Source organism: Lontra canadensis, unplaced genomic scaffold (assembly GCF_010015895.1).
Source record: "Lontra canadensis isolate GAN:19392208 unplaced genomic scaffold, GSC_riverotter_1.0 scaffold8, whole genome shotgun sequence".
Lineage (NCBI taxonomy): Eukaryota > Metazoa > Chordata > Mammalia > Carnivora > Mustelidae > Lontra > Lontra canadensis.
The window spans coordinates 34021604-34038821 of record NW_022631002.1 but is presented as its reverse complement, the minus strand read 5'-3'; the positions used below and the strand labels follow the sequence as shown (position 1 = coordinate 34038821).

Here is a 17218-nt window from a genome sequence, read left to right as displayed (position 1 = left end):
TGTCCTGGAACAGCTGTGATCTGATTTCCAACTCTAATGAAGAGAATGTCCTGCATCCAAGTTTTAGAAAAAATATGCAATAGGCAACTATTAAATTAACAAACTTCTAAACTTTCAACTTTTTGTAAGGAATGTGCATCATGATTTGGTTCTAGTGGTGGATCATTTCAGCTTAGCTACAGAGTATCAGGGTTTGGGAGAACCAAGGCTGAGTCCCCACCAATGTCTCTCCCAAACCAGGTATGTACAGAACGGCCATCAGTGACATGAGGAAGACCTTTGGGTGTTTGTGGAAAGGACATACAGTGCAGCACCGACTATCCTATGGAGATGGAGGGAGAAACAGCCAGTGTGGTTTCCCAAGCCAGGTGTCATCCGTGACCTCCCATGCGGTCTCACCTTGGAGTTTCGAAGGAGGGCTCTCGCAATGCAGAGCAGCTGCCTCTCCCCCACGGAGAAGTTTCTGCCACTTTCCACCACTTCTGCCTGTAGTCCTTGGGGTAACTTTGAGATCTGTAATATCCAGGAAAATGAGATGTAGGCTATGTAGGCGTGTGGGCATGTAGGCCACTGTGGGGTGAGACCTAACCTAACTCCCACAAGACCTCCCCTGAAACACTTTGTAACGGTCCTTGCCTCTTTATATTCTAGCCACTAGTCTTTCTCTTCCTTACTTGTACCCCGCTCACTTCAGTCTCAGGGTCTTTGCATATGCTAGTTCCTGTGCCTGGAATGTTCTCTCAAAGATCTGTGCCTTACTGCTTCTGTAAAGAAGCCTTGCTTGACCACTTCAAGTAAAGGAGCTTCTCCACAACTGAAGTGTCTTTTGGTCTCATTACCACCTTAACAGAACTTACCACTATCTGAAAGCATCTTGTGTGTTTGTTGTCTGTATCTCCCACTGAATGCAAATACCAGGAGGGCAAACATCTTACCTACCTTGCTTTTGCTGCATCCCCTGAGCCTAGAATATGCCTGGCTCACTGTTGGTGTCTGAATGACTTCAGATTTGACTTAGGACTCCAAAACCACTTCACCTCCATGAGATCACTTAATCCATGCCCCATAGTGGTAGCATCTGAATAATCATGAGAGATGAGCCCTAAGGACCAGCAGACACCACTGTTGAAGGGGCAGGTTAAGACCAAAAATCAAGTCTTAGAGCTACTTACTGTTGTGCTCAGGAATGTCCTCTCCAAGACATCCCAGATCTGCTCATCCGTGTAGTGATCAAAAGGATCTAGGTTGAATCTGCCATAGAAGAGGAAGAGAAGTGTTCCATAACCACATGTAACCAGTGAACTGTCCGTTCAATGCATGGTAGATGACCAAGAATGGTTATAACTGCTTTATTGGGTGTAGAGAAACCCATGGAATTACCATGAACAGTCATTTCTTGTGTCTTCCCAGTACCCATTCCTTCCGTAGGCTGCGGCCCCCAAGTTTTATTTGGAGACCACCTCCTCCCCAGCCCTTAAGCCCATGTGATCCAGGTGGTCCCTACCACCAACTCCAGTGGGAGAGCAAATGACTCAGGCATAAGTAGATGGCTGCAATCATCTTGCTTTGGGAGTAGGACACTTAGAGTCCCCAGGACATTCACTGAAGGCTAGGAATGAAACCAAAGCAGACTTTGGGGGACAGGAAGGCCCTGAATCAGTCTTGGCCTTCCCAGTATCATGAACCAAAGAGGGCATTTTTAGCTGAAGCCACTTGAGAGTGTGTGTGTGTGTGTGTGTGTGTGTGTGTGTGTGTAAATTGTTGTTGCTTCCTTAAACAGAGTGTCCTGAATACAATTTAATCTTTTTAAAAACCACTCAGGGTCAACACCATGGAATCCATCAATGTGCCTTCTTGTTGGTATATAGCTGGTATATATTGGTATATGTTGGTATATAGCTGGTATATGTTGGTATATAGCTGGTATGGGCATTCCATTTATTTGGGATTTATAGGTTCTGGATTATAGAATTCTCTCCAAATAACTGACAATTAACTCTTTAAACCTAGAAACATTTAAACTTAATTACATGAAAAACTCTCTAGAATACATTATACACCTTCCCTGACTAGGTAAACTATTTTAGGGCCCTACAGAGACATATAGGACTCATGAGTTTCTACAACAAGGGCTTCATATATACTGCTATTTCTATCATGGATGGTTTATTGAAAGTAAGACTTAACCCACTGAGCCACCCAGGTCCTGGGATGGAGCCCAGCATCGGGCTCTCTGCTCTACGGGGAGCCTGCTTCCTCCTCTCTCTCTGCCTATCTGTGATCTCTCTCTCTCTGTCAAATAAATAAATAAAATCTTTAAAATAAAAAAAAAAGAAATAAAAAAAAGAAAGTAAGACTCTTACTTACCACAAATAATCGAGGCCCTAAAATAGAGACCAGGAAATGGAGAGCGAGACTTTCCTTGCCCCCTGGCAAAATGATGTCACCCATCTACACAAGAATGGTGTCTCTCCTCTCCTACCAGGAATTACATTCTTAAGCTCTGAATTCTTTCCCTACAAAAGGTGATATACATCTGAAGCCTTTAACACATTCAACTTTTCTCACTACATTTGGTTGACACAAAAATTATGATTTATCAAGTCCCTTGTTTTGGTTGTTAACTGCAACCATTTCTTCACAAGAGTCTTGATAAGCTTGATTAATGGGGGATTCCTCTTGTCTCTTTCAGAGAATTAACTTATTTGGGAACACAGGCTGGTAGCCGTGCAATGAACACAGGCTTTGGAGCCACACAGACCCAATAAGGAAAAGAAGGAGTATAAATAAAACAGAATTGCACCAAAAGAGTCTCAGAGACAAGGAATCTAACCTCCCTTTTAATGCATTAGGCTTCCTCAATCTCGATGCCTTGGTGTTCACACATAGCTAATGTTCACTGTTATGCAGGAGCACGAATCTGGATAAAGTTTAGTCCAGTTTGCTGACTGTGAACTGCCTGGATTATTTCTCACTTCTCACCTGCCTGGAATGTGCGTCTTGTGAAGAAATGCTCCCTCCCAGCCTAAAATGCCTCCCATCAGCTCAGTTGGGCATAGAGAAGAGAATAAACCACATCTAGATATAAAAGAATACAGTAGCCACAGTGCAAATGCTTAATGGTGAACTAATATCTGACAAATCCCATCAGGTTTTTTTAAAAACAAAAAGGAAACTTCAGCACATTATGATTTACAAAGTTGCTCCTGTGTCTATCAGAGCTTCATGCGCTCTTCAGGGACACTCCAAGTCCCAGTGAGTGGCCCAGTGTGACAAGGAGAGATCGGGGCCCCAAAACTGAGACACTGGCCACCAGCTCATCAGAGGGAGTCCAGCCCTGGCACCCTGGTACTGCCACCTCTCCCAGGAGCCTGGCCTCTGTACCATGCTGGCCTATGAGCCAGCACTCACCTGATGGTTCCTGAAAGCAGGACAGGATCTTGAGGGACAACTGAGAACTTGGACCGCAGTTCCGCCAGGCTGATACTGCAGATGTCCACACCATCGATGAGAATCCGGCCAGCTGCCGGCTCCACCAGGCGGAAGAGAGCCACCCCCAAGGAGGACTTCCCTGTTGGGCAAGAAACAAGCAGGACCTCAGTTCCTGGATCCATACTAGAGGCAGCACAAGCCATACCTGCCCTCGTACCTGACCTGTTCCCCTCTGCAGTCCCTCCTTTAAGCCCTGAGAACACAGAAGAGGTCTGGAGTCTCTGCTCCAAGTGGTGCCCCAAACCACGAACAGCTTTCTCACAGCCTGGACCAAAGGGCACAAATGGAGCCCCTGATTAAATCCAGACATTTATATATTCTGTTTCCCATGCACAGTGTTACTGCTATTTTTTTTAAGTTCTTCACCAGCATTTTAAAAATCCAAATCCCCTATTTATAAAAATCCAAATTGTATGCTTTCCTTAAAACCTAGAACTGCCAACACTGGTCCCTCACCCTCCCACACAACACGCAGCTGGAGTTGAATGCAGCTGCTTCCTTGAGAACAGTGCTCCCCAGTTCAACACACTGCCCGCCCCACCCTCCTTGCCTCGCATCCCAGACCCGTTTCACCCACACATTTTGCTTGCCAGGCCCCAAAGGCATTTCAGTTTCCAACCTCTGCTCTAAAAAGATAAGGTCAACACGGATGGTAGCTGTGTGTCTTGTTTACCTTTATGTTCCCTTTACCTGGAAGATGGTAGGTACTCAATAAATACCTAAAATGTACCAGTAGCTACTAAGAGCTTCTCTGTGTCAGTTTCCAACACTCTCAGGCCAACTGCAGGCAAGATGTAGAAAGAGAAGAATATCCTAAAGAATACAGCTGGAAACGTTTGACCAACCACCAGGACTGCAAGACCTGCAGGGGGGCTGAGAAGGTAGAGAGACCAAGGAAGGCTCTAGTCTTCCTGGAGGGCTACCTAGAGGAAGCAGCTCCTAGGCACAAGGAGAATCAAGCCTGAGCTGTGTCTTTGAACAATGCAAACACGGAAGGGAGTGATACTTGGACCAGACCTCTGAAAAATAATAGGAGAAGAAGGGAGGGAAAGAGGTCAAAAAGGAGAGTGCAGAGGAAGAGGCTGATAAGAGGTCTAGGAAGGGTGAGGAGGAAGGAGAAGCAGGACCCAGATTTCACTCCTGGCCCTGCACGGCCCCGTGCCTGAAGCACGCCTCCCCTGCACCCTGTTCTTCCTTCGGGTCTCAGCTCAAATGTTGGCCTCAGAGCCCAGGCCACCGCAGCTCAAAGATCTACCCACCCCATTCCTTGGTTAATGCACCCTCTGTTTCCTCCATGACATTCACCACAAGCTGTAGTGACCTTATGTGTTTCCTGATTTGATTACTTAACACCTATCTCCTCCAGTGGGATCCCATGACAGCAGGAACTTGGCGTTTTGTTCACCAATGTCTGGCACCAACTGAGGGCCCAATGAACAACTGTGGGGTCACTGAGTAAACACAACCCAACACCCACAGGGCAGAATTGAGGACAGGGGATGCCCAGGGCATGCACTCACCAGAGCCTGTCCTTCCCACGATGCCCACCACTTCGTGGCCATGAATTGTCAGGTTGATGCCATTGAGGATAATGGGTGTGTTGTCCCTGTATTTCATGCGATAATCCTGGAATGTGATTTCTCCATGCTGTGGCCACCCAGGGGGACAGCTTGTGCCTTCGATGTGTAAAGGAGACTCAGGGACACACATCTCATTTTTGAAGAGAGAAAAAGAAATCAATAGTTATCGTTAATCTCTGTCCATCTCCTGCTGACCCACTGACCTCCAGCTATTGTGTGTGTGACCCACTGTGGGACATTCGGAGTTCCCCAGGGGGAAACATCCCACCTCCATGCACCTGACATGCATATAATTTTATCCCCAAAGAAAAACCATAGAGCTAGCCCCCTTGGTATTAATGCAGAGAACTTTTTCTAATTTATTATGTGGACTCTAAAGAAATAGAACCCAGAACAGTGATAATAAAGGCAGCGGAGCTAGCTGACCCCTGCAGGGTGTGTTTTATGGCTCAGACGCCTTGTACAGATTTCCCCTCCCTCTGTCCTCATCAACAGGGTAGGCACTTCAGATGCATTTCACACACAAGGAAACAGAGGCTCGAACAGGTTAAAACACTTGCTCAAGATCATACAGTGGATGAGCGCCAAGACTGGGGCTGCCTGACTCCAAGCCTACGGCCAAACCAAGCACAGCTGGGTACATCCTGAGGCCCAAATGATGGCAAAGAGTCATGGGCGCCTGACCACAAGTCACAGCTCTTCACCGCAGGTGTGGCTGTGCCACAATGTCCCTTGGTGTTAAATCAAAGCTCTATGATTCACAGATTCTGCTCCTGTTAACAGAGGCAGAAACATGGCTTCAAAGGGCTCTGCCAGACCCCAGCTGTGTAATCAAAAGCAAGATGCTCAGCCTAGCCACGCCTCGGTTTCCTCTTCTGGAAAGTGGGGATAATAATGATTCAATCAACCTTATAAAATTATTTTGTGATTCCATAAGATAATCTATATACAAAAATATTGAGCCTTTACTATGGGTCAGGCTCTGTGCTAAGTGCTTTGCATATTATATTCTTCAATCTTTGTAATAACGCAATGAAGTAGATAAAGTGATCTGTCCCACGGTTACACAGGTAACTCAAGCAGCAAAGCTTGGACCTGAACCCAGCTGATCTGGCTCTAAAATCGATGTTCTTAACTATTCTGGCACAAATAGAAGCAATAATAATACCAATTATTATTGTCATTATTATTATTTTTATACTTGGGCAAAGCTCTCATTTCTAAAAAGGGCAGATTATTCTCTCTACACCCAGGAAAACTGTAAGGGATGTGATGAAAATGGGCCAATGGGTAAGGAAGGGCTTCTAAGAAATGATAGGAAGATAGGTCCAGGTCCAGCGAAGATAGGAGAGAAGGGCCAGGAGCCTCAGTTGCCTCTTGAAAAAGTCTTAGGGGGCCTGAGGTGCTGGAGCTTGCAGACCATGGAAGCTGAGCCGCAGGCATGGATGTGAAGCCTTCCAGAGCTCCCCACACCAAACCCAGACTTGCATCCCACCTTCATATATTGACGAATCCTCTCCACAGCAGTAAAGTATGCCTCTGTCTCTGAGCCAATCCGGGCGGAGGCCTGGAAGTTGGACGCTAACTGGAATGAAGGAGATATGTCAGGTCAAGAAGCTGACGGGGATGTGTGGAGGATTTCAATGTTCCTAAAAACCACTGGTTGCCATTCTCCCCTGAGTGACATCTCAAACCAAGACAATTTCCCTACAAGAATGGGGCAGATGCCTTTGGTACTCCCTGAGCCCACTTCTGAAGTCAACTCAGCAGTGGTGGGCAGTTCTGGTCAAGACCCCACTGGCACCATCCTACCTCAAGTACCCTCTGTGTGTTTTTCTGCTTTCTGCTCAAAACCTTCTCCTATACCATAGAACCCTGCTCACCCCAAGCACAGTTTCAGCCCTGAAACATAGAGGAGTAAAAGGCCTTCAGGCAACCCTCAACTAATGGGGAAAGGAGCCAGTTAAAGGCTCCTATACCTCAGCTTTGGGGGACAATCCAGGGAGCATCCTATACCCTTCCTCTATTATCCAGTAGAGTTGAGTGCTGGTACCCCGAACAGCAATCTCAATGACACAAGCCCATGATTCAGTTCCTCCTTCCCTACCTCAGTCTCTTGCTCCCTCCATCCTGTTTCTTAAGAGCATCTCTCAAATAATCTGCCTACACCCAAGTCCTGTTTCAGGCCTTGCCTTCAGGGAAACCCAGGCTTGGAGGATTCTCAGGGACTCTCAGAAATTGGAGACACCACAGATGAGGACACTGAGGTCCAAAAGAGGAACTGACATTCACAGGATCACCTGGAACCTAGAGGCAGAGTTGGGACGAGGACCGCAATCTTTACATTCTCCATCCCCCTGGCCCAAGATGTGGGCAAACAGGCCACACACAGGGTGCTGGGCAGAAGTTCATTATACATTCATTCAATATGCTCCTTGAGGTCTCTGTGCCAGTGCCAGGCCAGGATCTGTGCCCCAAAGTACAACAGGCCCAGGCCCTGTCCTCCAGGAACTCCCATTCAGGTGGGGAGAGAGATGGGTCAACAGAGAATGCATAGAGACATGAGCTCCACCACGGGAGGCAGCGTGGACTGCCATTAGGGCCCACATGACAGTCACCCAGACAAGGCCACAGGGAAGGACTAGTACAGCAGTTGGCACAGGAGTTTCATTTTTAAGGAGAGGTGGGATTTAGCAGGTTAAAAATGGGTGGAGAAGGGCATTCCCTATAGAGGCGACAAAGTTCTGGAAGTAGTAGGTAGCACGATACATTCAAGATCTTGCACACCATTTGGCTAGACTGGAGCAAAGGGTATAGGAAGGGGAGGGAAGGCCCTTTAGAACTCAGAGAGGGTGGAAGCCATCATAAAGTGACACTAGGGGGGTGGGGAATGGGAAGGAGACTGCCTTTCCTCCAGTTAGTGTAGCAGACAGAGCTGGTTGCCTAGTCAGCAGGCAGTGCCTTCTTTCTTCCTTGCTAGCACATCCTCTGTTATGCTCAGGTAACTGGCAGCCTGGTGCCGCAGGGAGACTTGTCTAGTTCAGAACAATTCTGTTAACTCCACTCCTCCTGTCAAAGATGAATTTAGGAGTGAGCCATGATATAATTCGGGCCAAGGAACAGTGAGGAGGAGTCAGATGGGAGTATTCTAAGAAACTGTTCCCTGTTCTTAAAATGCAGCACAGGGGGAAAGTTCTCTCGTCCCTGACCTTTGGTGGTTATTGGGTGAGGATGTGTTTCTTCAGGAGGCAGCAGCCATTTTCAGACCTGGAGCAGGTAATCCGGAGAATGCAACCAAACTGTAGGTATCAGGGCCAGAAGATAAAATGGTCATGGATTCACACTAGGTCACTGAATTAATGAACAGAGAAAAGCCTACCCTAGCTTACTGGATACATCACCTAACAAGTCCCCAGACTGCCAATGCTATTTTGAATGGGTTCTACAGTTTGCTGGCTTGCCGCCAAAAGCGTCTTGATTATTTATACCTCTTATGGTTGCAAAGCAACATGGGGTGTGATTCCTACCCCCCAAAGCTTGAGCAGAATTGCACTGAGAATGCATGCTGAGGTCAACAACTCACCAGTGTGACCAGAGGAGAGAAGCATGTTGGGGTCATAGAGCCAGATTTGAAGGGCCTGAAAGCAGGGCCCACAGCTTAGGTTTGGCATAAGGAGACAGGAAATTTCTGAGGGCTCTCAATAAAGGAGAGACAAGAGGAAACTATAATTGAAGATCTCTCTGGTGAGAACGAAGGAGGGGGATAAAAGGGGGCTCAGGGGCAGGGGAAGAGGCATCAAGGTTGCTACCCAGGATAGAGATGAGACACTCCAGCAGGGCAGCAGACACAGAGGAAAAAGTAAACCCAGGGCCTTTTTGAAGCAGTGAGGCCTCCAGCAGAGGTCCTACTGAGTTTCCTGTGATGAAACAAGCTGGAGAGACCTTTGAGAGGTGTCTTATGTGCACAGTGTATCCTAGGAGAGATGAGCCCCTTGCCCGTGCCAGCACACAACACTGTGCCCTGATCTTTGCCCCTCTGACCCATGTCACTCAGCAACCAGGAGGGATTTCTAGCCTTAGTGACTCCAACTTCCCTATGACACCACTTTGGTGTCGGTCCCCAGAGTTTTGGAAGGCTTGGAGGCAACTCTGCCTTGGTACATGCATGCGTGTGTGTGTGTGTGTGTGTACACACACGCACACGCATGTATGTGTGTCAGAGAGACAAAGAGAGTGAAGATGAGTGTGACCCACTAGGGACAAACCTGTCCCACCAGCTGAGGGAACTGGGTAAGCAACGGAACTCCGAAGCTCTGGTCTCCTGTCTGTAAGCCAGGAACAGCAACAGCTCACATCTACTCGGCGTTTATTCTGGGCCAAGCACTATTCTAGGTGTTTAACATGCAATAACCCTCCTGCTTACACATATTCTTCACAAATATATAATCTTAGAACTTTTATTATCTCTTTTCACAAAATGAGGAATCCCAGGCACAAGGAGGGTAAGAGGCTTCCCCAAAGTCACACAGCTCAAAATGGGCAGAACCTGGCTCAAACCCACATTCTAAACCACACAATCTTAACCACTTCTCTGTAGCTCGTGGAATGTGGTGAGAATTCAGCCCAAGAAAGCACAACAAGCACCTAGCAGGGTGCTGGCTCAGCACAAATGTCTGGGGAATCCCATGTAATGGCCCTGGTCAGCTGTCTGTGAGTGTGAGCACTGCATAGCTCTCCGCATGGCCTCTGTGCCCTCAGAAGGCTTTGCACACGCAGCCATGCGCTATGGGTATACAGGATTGTACGTTTATGCAAATATGCGCCTGCGGCAGGGGCTCAACAAGTTCAGAACAATCCTGTTAACTCCACTCCTCCTGTCAACAAGGGACATGATGGAACCCCTTTGCAGACCCAAAAAAATGCCTCAACATTGGGGCACTTGAGATCCAAAGCCGGTTAGAGACAAAGACACACAGCTGCAGAAAAGGCAGCTAATGAGTGCACCTTGGGAGAGGGATCCCTGGAACTGTGCACCCAGGGTTCCCTGAGACAGCTACAGAGCCAGCCTCTGGCCTCACAGCCCTCCGTGGCTAGCCCTTGCACAGGCCTGATCCTGCAGACGTGAACCTCAGCCAGCTGGACCGTCTCACACCCTGGTGAGCTGGGCATGGTGGAACTCTTATGAGGAAGTGTGCAGATGACTATATCAGAATCCCCTAGAGAACCTATTTTTAAAATTAGATTGCAAGATCTTGCCCAACCAGGACTGGACTCTGAGTTCCCGAGACTGTGCTCTGGAACATGGTCCTCCTGTTGGCTGCACAGGGGCTCAGATCAAGTAAGCCTGTGAGGCTGGGGCCAAGCATTCTGCTTCAAGTCTCATGCACTTTAAAGCCTGAGAAGACCTATTCCAGGGGAAGGACAGGATGCTTCCTTAGATAACTAGGAGAAGTCTGACAGCTGAATCCAGGTGTGAATAGTAAAATGAAAATACACCAGCCAGCAAACCAAGAGGTCTGTGTTCTTACTCTGGCTCTGTTTCTAATGTTCCATCCATTCAGACAACTCCTTCCCTCTCTGGACTTCAATTTCTTCATCTGCGCAATAAGAAGGTTGGGCTCAGCTTTCTGTGGGCTCTAGACAATCCCAATATTCTAAGATTCCATTAAATAGCTTTCAACATAGAGGTACTGAAAGTTCAGAGGTAACAGGGAAACAGAGGAAAGCAGCAGATTTGGAAGACCAAGAGCATAACTCATAAGATCACAAATGGTCAAAACCCAAATGGTCACCAAAGTCCCATGAAATGAACCCTCTGGGTCTGCCCATGGGCCACAAGCCAAGCCCCCACTATCTGAGATCCCCTCCCTCACCTGCAGGATGAGGCTAATAGCCATGGATTTATAGGAATAGGAGGCAGAGGAGATGCCAAAAACCACGAACAATGCCACAGCGAAGCCCAGCAGGTTGGTCATGATCTCCAGTCTCAGTGACAGCCATCTCGAGGAAGACAGGAACATCAGCAGGTAGTTATTCTGCATATCACTCAGCCTCTTAAACCTAAGAAAGGAAAGCCACACGTGCTTGTCTAACCCAGAGTTTTGTGAGAATGGACACTGTTGCTTCCTTCAGTATCCAGCTCCTCACTCCCACCAAAAGAACCTGACTTTTCTTCAGGGGCCTCCTCCCCACCCCTTTCTCAGCCATGGAGTAGACATGACTGCAGACCAGGGAGTAAGCTCGGACCAGTTTAGGCTCTCAGCACAGGCTCTTCCAGCCTCGATGATTGGTTCATCATCATTTGGGGTATGTCCTCCTAACTGGGCCAATGAGAGTGAATAAATGCCAGGATCTATGAGTAGGTAAAGGGAAGCAACCCCTTCCCAGTATCTATCCACCTTGGATGGGAGCTGTGCCTGTCTTGTTCCCTGCTGCCTTCCCAGTGGGTGCAGAGCACCTGGTAGGTGAATGAATGCATCACTCCAGGATGCCCTCAGTCTCAGGATCTGCACAGTCCTTGAGTGCTCCCCAGTGCCGCTGGGAGAGCTGGTGCCGTGATTCATCCAATATTCCAGTTAACGAAACACATGCCAACTGCCATGCTCAAGGGCTACCTGGCTTCAAGCCTGGCTAGATGCCACCTCACCTCCCACCCAGCTGCAGGTCACTTCTTTCCCTCCTGAACTCTTAGGTCCTTTTATCTGCTTTTCTCCTATGCTATCGGTCATATTCAACCCCATATTATCACAAAAATCTGTGTCTGTGTCTCCTGTCTCCCACCAGACTATGAGCATCTCATGGTTCAATGCAGACCATGGTGACTGATCTTTACAAATGGGTTGGTTCATATGACACTATGAAGCCTCAGCAGCAATCATAGGCTTTTTTGTTGTTTCAACAAACATTTAGAAGGCAAATCTATAGGTATGGATAGTGAAAGAAATTCTGTAATTTAGAAAGCAATTATTCCTTGTATTTTATTAAAATTTAATACCTATTTGGAGGTGAAAGAAAAAGAACCATGTAAGAAATGTTGGCCCAGCAATATTTCTTGCTAATAATTATATTAATACATGTATGCAACGTCCACAGCTCTTTAAGGTTTACAGACATTTTCTACCTCACTCACATTTGTTACTCCTATAAGCATCACCTCACAGATGAGGTCCTGGAGGCTCAGAGAAATAAGTGAAGTAAACCAATGTGAAGAGGACGCTGTTCCCTGATGCTCAGTTCCCCATCTTCCTGCTTCCCACCATCCCCACAGCCCCATCATCCTCAGAGAGCAGCAGCAGGACTCACTCGCTGATGAAGTCTTCAATTTTTCCATAGACATGGATGGAGCTCAGGCCCTGCACAGTGGTGAGGATGTGGGAGAACAGAGGGGAGCGGCTGTAGTTCTCCAATCTCTTGAACAAGTTGGTGACCTTCTTAAACTTCCTGCATCAAGAATGAGGGAGTTGGGGTGCCTGAGTGGCTCGGTCAGTTAAGCACCTGCCTTCAGCTCAGGGCATGATTGTGGGGTCCTGGGTTCGAGCCCCATGTTGGGCTTTGCACTCAGCACAGAGACTGCTTGAGATTCTCTATCTCTGCCCCTCCCCCCACTTGCGCTCTCTTGTCTCTCTCTCTCTCTCAACTAAATAGGTAAAATCTTTAAAGAAAGAAAGAGAGTGATCTGGACCATCCACCTCAGGGACAACCCAGTTCTATGTAGATTCCAGGCTTGTATCCCAAGTCACAAACCCTGTTCACAAGCAAAAAGAACCCACTTACAAATAATAAATAAGGCAAACAGTGACTAATATGACTCCGATCAGCAGAATGTATGGAGACACCACAGCGACAGTCAACAGGATGGCGACCACCATCAAAGCCAGGAGCAGAAACTCTTCAGCAACGACAGGCAACAACTGGTCCAGGATATCCAAGTCCCCCGTAAAACAGTTCAGGAGTCGGCCTGTTGGAGTTGTGTCAAAGAAGCTCATGGGAGAGCAAGAAACCTGCAGGGACAAAAGCAACCCAGGTCAATGGAGAGCTGCTGGCCTTGCTCTGGGACTTGAGGAAGATGTCAGTTATCATTAGGCTCATGCAGGATCTAGCCGAAAGGGTGTGCAGGGGAGGCAGGGTTGAGCAATGGTTAAAAGCATGAGCTCCACAATCTTGTAGGTTCCAAGGTTACCCAGATCCTCCACCTACTGCTGTGTGACTTTGGGCTTAAGCTACTTAAGCCCTCCGAGTCTCAAGGTCCTCATTTGTAAAAGGAGGTTGATAACGACACTTCACAGAGTTGTGGTGAAGAGTGTACACCTCTGCAAATAGACAAAAAAACTCTGAATTGTGCAACTTTATTAAAAGGGTGAATTTTATGATTATGTGAATTATATCTCAATACAGCTAAAAGAAAGGAAGGAAGGAAGAAAGGCAAGCAGTAAAACACTGAAAGTTTCAGAACAGTTCCTGCCTCCTAATTAGCATTCCATTAATACTAGCTCTGATTATTTTCCACAGATAGGCCCCTTTTCCAGGATCACCAAAGATTAGTAACAGCAACTCCCCTGCAGTTGCATATGACTTGGTGTCTTGGGTAGAATTTAAGCATGACCGCCCCTTCCTGAAGGCGGTGTCCTAACTTGGTCTCTAAAAGCAGCAGACAGGAAGCCCTTTGGTGATTAAAGAATACTTCATACAAGAAGGGCTCTAACAAAAGCATCCAGTTTGGTGTACTTATTTTACAGATGGGGAAACTGAAGTCCAGAGAAGGGGAGGCCACTCAGCAATCTGTTTCAAGGTCACCCAAGTAGTTAATAACAAAACTATACCAGACCTCCCACAAGGCTCCCTGACCTCCTGCCCCAGCACACCATGCTCTTTAGAGAAGGCATTTCTTAAAGGTTCCCGACGCTGAGCTGCTGACAATCTGACCACTTTCATTTCCCTACGCATTTCTCAAGCTGTTAACACAAGAAAAATACATCAGTAGAAGTTAATCGTGTCTGTTAAGGCCAAAAGCAAAGGAAGGAATGAAGGGGGGGGGGGAGTGCATTTTGATGATCAATGAATAGTAATTAATAGTCATGAAGTGTCCCTTTCAGCAGCTCTTATTGCAAATACCTGGGTGCTACTGACCAAATGTTCTTCACGTTCACGGTCAGGCTCTAAGGTAGGAAGGCGGCGAGGCAGGGAGGTTGGGAGGGACAGATGACGAGCTTCCTCACTTTTTCTGCCTCTAAATTATCTGTCAACTTATCTCTAGAATCTTTTGTGAAATACATGATCGAGAGCAACAAAAACTGTCACAGTCACTTCAAGAAATCACATTCACGCCCTCCAGGACTCTGAGCACTCATGGTGGGGGAGTGGGGCAGAGGGATTGTGGTGTAGGGAGAGAGGTGCACAGGGACAGGATATGGTTCAGCTGCGGTGTAACTAAGCCGTTTTTGTGAGAGCCCACCATCCCTCAGGATTAGGAACAGATGGTGAGGGCATGAAGAAAGTGTTTCTGCTGCCCCGTAAGTGTCAAAATAATCTGTTTTTGCAGTTTGTTGTGTTTGTAGTTGAGCCAATTATCTCAGAGGTTTGTCCTTCACTGTGATTATTTAAAACTACAAAGGCAATTTTAAATCAACAAAGCCATAAAAGGACTACAAAAAGGAACATATTTTGAATACGAAGCATGTTTTCTAATGCAAAAAAAAAAAACCATGAAAAAAATTAAAATTGGATTTATCACTTAGAGGCCTGAGAAATGGATTTTTCCAGAATCTCGGAGTGCAGAGTCAGATGCAGAGTCAGAACTTTAGAAGCCATAGTAAAGGTAATAAAAGTGTCTGGCCTCAGGTAGAATATTCATCTCCCGTTTTCTGGGTCCACCAAGCCAGCTGCTTTATCTGACTTTGAAATGTCAACACAATTTGCATTCAGTTTACACAGAATGATAGATGTCCTCCTCACCTCTGGAGAACACCGGTGAAAACTCCTGCTCTAATTTTCTGAGCACCTGCCCTCTGGGACACCATTCAGTTCCCCAGGAAAGCTTTGCTTCTCTTCACCTCCTAATTTAAGCTGGTGAAAGTGTTTCAACTCATCCTTTCAATCATAGCAGAGGGATCCTTTCCTCCAGGAAGTCTTCTTGGACTCCTATCCTTCTCTCCAACACCCACATGCTGAGGTTAGGTACCTGTTAGGTTCTTAGGATCCCACAGGCCCCCGCCCAGTGGGTAATTTTGCACATTGTGTTATAACAGCCTGTTTTGTCATCAGTCTTCCTGAATAGTCTATATGGCCATGATAGCCTGAACCATACCTGCGTTGTTCATTCACCACTGTAAGCCCAATGCCCACTCCAGAACCTGTGCATAGTAACATTTGGTGAGGGGGAGAGCAATGACGTTTCCAGGAGGCAATGTGATACCACAGACAATTTGGTATTTTAACCATAACATATTCTCATCGTTACACACAAGGATTTCAGTCTTCTCATCTGTAAAATAAGGATAATAGCACCACTTCTAAAGGAACCTGGGACAATTACAAGACCAAAGGAAACTGCGGCAATCCTACAACTCTATATGTGATAGTGCTCATCCAATGGAGGCCAACACTGGTATGACCATTGACCCTCCAGCAAGGGACACTAAGCTTTTACAATCGTGCTCTCACCCACGTAGTAGCCCAGTGTGCACTTGCAACTAAATGGCATTCTGGAAAGGACAAAACTATGGAGACGATAAGAAAGATCCGTGGTTGCCAAGATTTTGGAGGAAGGAGGGGGATGAATAGGTAGAGCGCAAAGGATTTTTATGGCTGTGAAACTATTCTGTATGACACTTTATGGCAGATATATGTCAGTATATATTTTTCCAAACCCATGGAATGTATAATGCAAAGAGTGAACCTTATCTAAATGATGATAATAATAATAACTGTATTGATATTGACTCATCAATTGTAATAAACACCCCACACTAATGCAAGATATTAATAACAGGAGAAACTGGAGGATTGGTGAGGGACCAATGAGAACTCTGTACTTTCCACTCAATTTTTCTTAAGTCAAAAACTACTCAAAAAAATAAAGTCTAGTCCTTAAAAAAGAAAGAAAGAAAGGAAAGACAGACAGAAAGAAAGAAGGAAAAGAAAAAAACTGGGCAAGGTCAGGCCTCAGCCCGTGGCCACAGCCGCTGCCTGGGCCCACACCTTGTTGAAGAGCTTGTCGTGCAACACTGTGGATGCTTTCCTCGTGATCCTGGTGAAAATCCCCGAGGAGCAGACACCTGTGAAGATTAGTAGCAGGACACTGAGTCCATACACCAGCTGGTAATACAGTAGCTGAGGGTTTTTCAGTATGTCGCCCGAGTCTGCAGTAGTTCCATTGCTCTCTTGACTGCTGTTGGTCTTCAAGAAAGAAGAGAGGATGGTTTGGTAAGAAATATACTTCGTCTTATTCCCAGTTCCTAGCATAGAGCTCCTAAAATCCCCATAATTTCCTAAGTGATAGGTGTGCTGGGAGTATCTTTTGTTCTACTGTTTGGCCTTTGACTCTGGTTCCTGACATAAGAGCTTCTAAGACCCTTGGAGTCTCTGGAGCAAATACAGTGTCTTTGTGTAGCTATTGAGACAGCTGGTCGGGGGAGGGGGCTAGGAAGCTTCAGGATGGAGAACTGGTCACCAGAAAGATCAAATCATGAGCAGGAGGTTGGAACTTTCAACCTCACCCCCTCATCTTCTTTGTGAGGAGAGGGAGCTGGAGGTTGAATTAATAATTGATCATGCTAGTGTGATAAAACCACCATAAAAGTCCCTAAAGCATGGGGTTCAGAAAACTTCTGGTTTGAGGAGCATAACCACATGCCAGGAGGGTTGTGCACCCCAACTCCACAGAGACAGAAACTCCTGCATCCAGAACCCTTCTAGATCTCACCCTACGTAGGGCTTCCTCTGGCCATTCCTCTGTATTCTTTATTATAACCTCTAATAAACTGCAGAAAGCATTCCCTGGGTTCTGTGAGCCATTCTAGCAAATGATCAGATTCAAAAAGGGAGTCATGGGAACCCCCAACTGATAGCTTGTCTGCCAGAAGTATAGGAGGTCCAGACTTATCATTGGCATCTGAAGCATGAACAGTCTTTAACCTGGGGAGTCTGCA

The 17218-nt window shown here is 46.7% G+C and overlaps 1 protein-coding gene across 1 annotated transcript in view; it reads right to left on the bottom strand.

The window, feature by feature from the left end:
- The window catches only part of ABCC11 (ATP binding cassette subfamily C member 11), a 67573-nt gene that overhangs the window by 3005 nt on the left and 47350 nt on the right, over positions 1–17218 (bottom strand). Inside the window, exons 20-28 of the mRNA XM_032854551.1 lie at positions 16269–16466; positions 12846–13072; positions 12375–12512; positions 10946–11132; positions 6568–6657; positions 5013–5202; positions 3412–3571; positions 1173–1251; positions 400–513 (exon numbers count right to left, since the gene is read on the bottom strand). Of these exons, the coding sequence (XP_032710442.1) occupies positions 400–513; positions 1173–1251; positions 3412–3571; positions 5013–5202; positions 6568–6657; positions 10946–11132; positions 12375–12512; positions 12846–13072; positions 16269–16466 (1383 nt within the window). The remainder of the gene's footprint in view (positions 1–399; positions 514–1172; positions 1252–3411; positions 3572–5012; positions 5203–6567; positions 6658–10945; positions 11133–12374; positions 12513–12845; positions 13073–16268; positions 16467–17218) is intronic.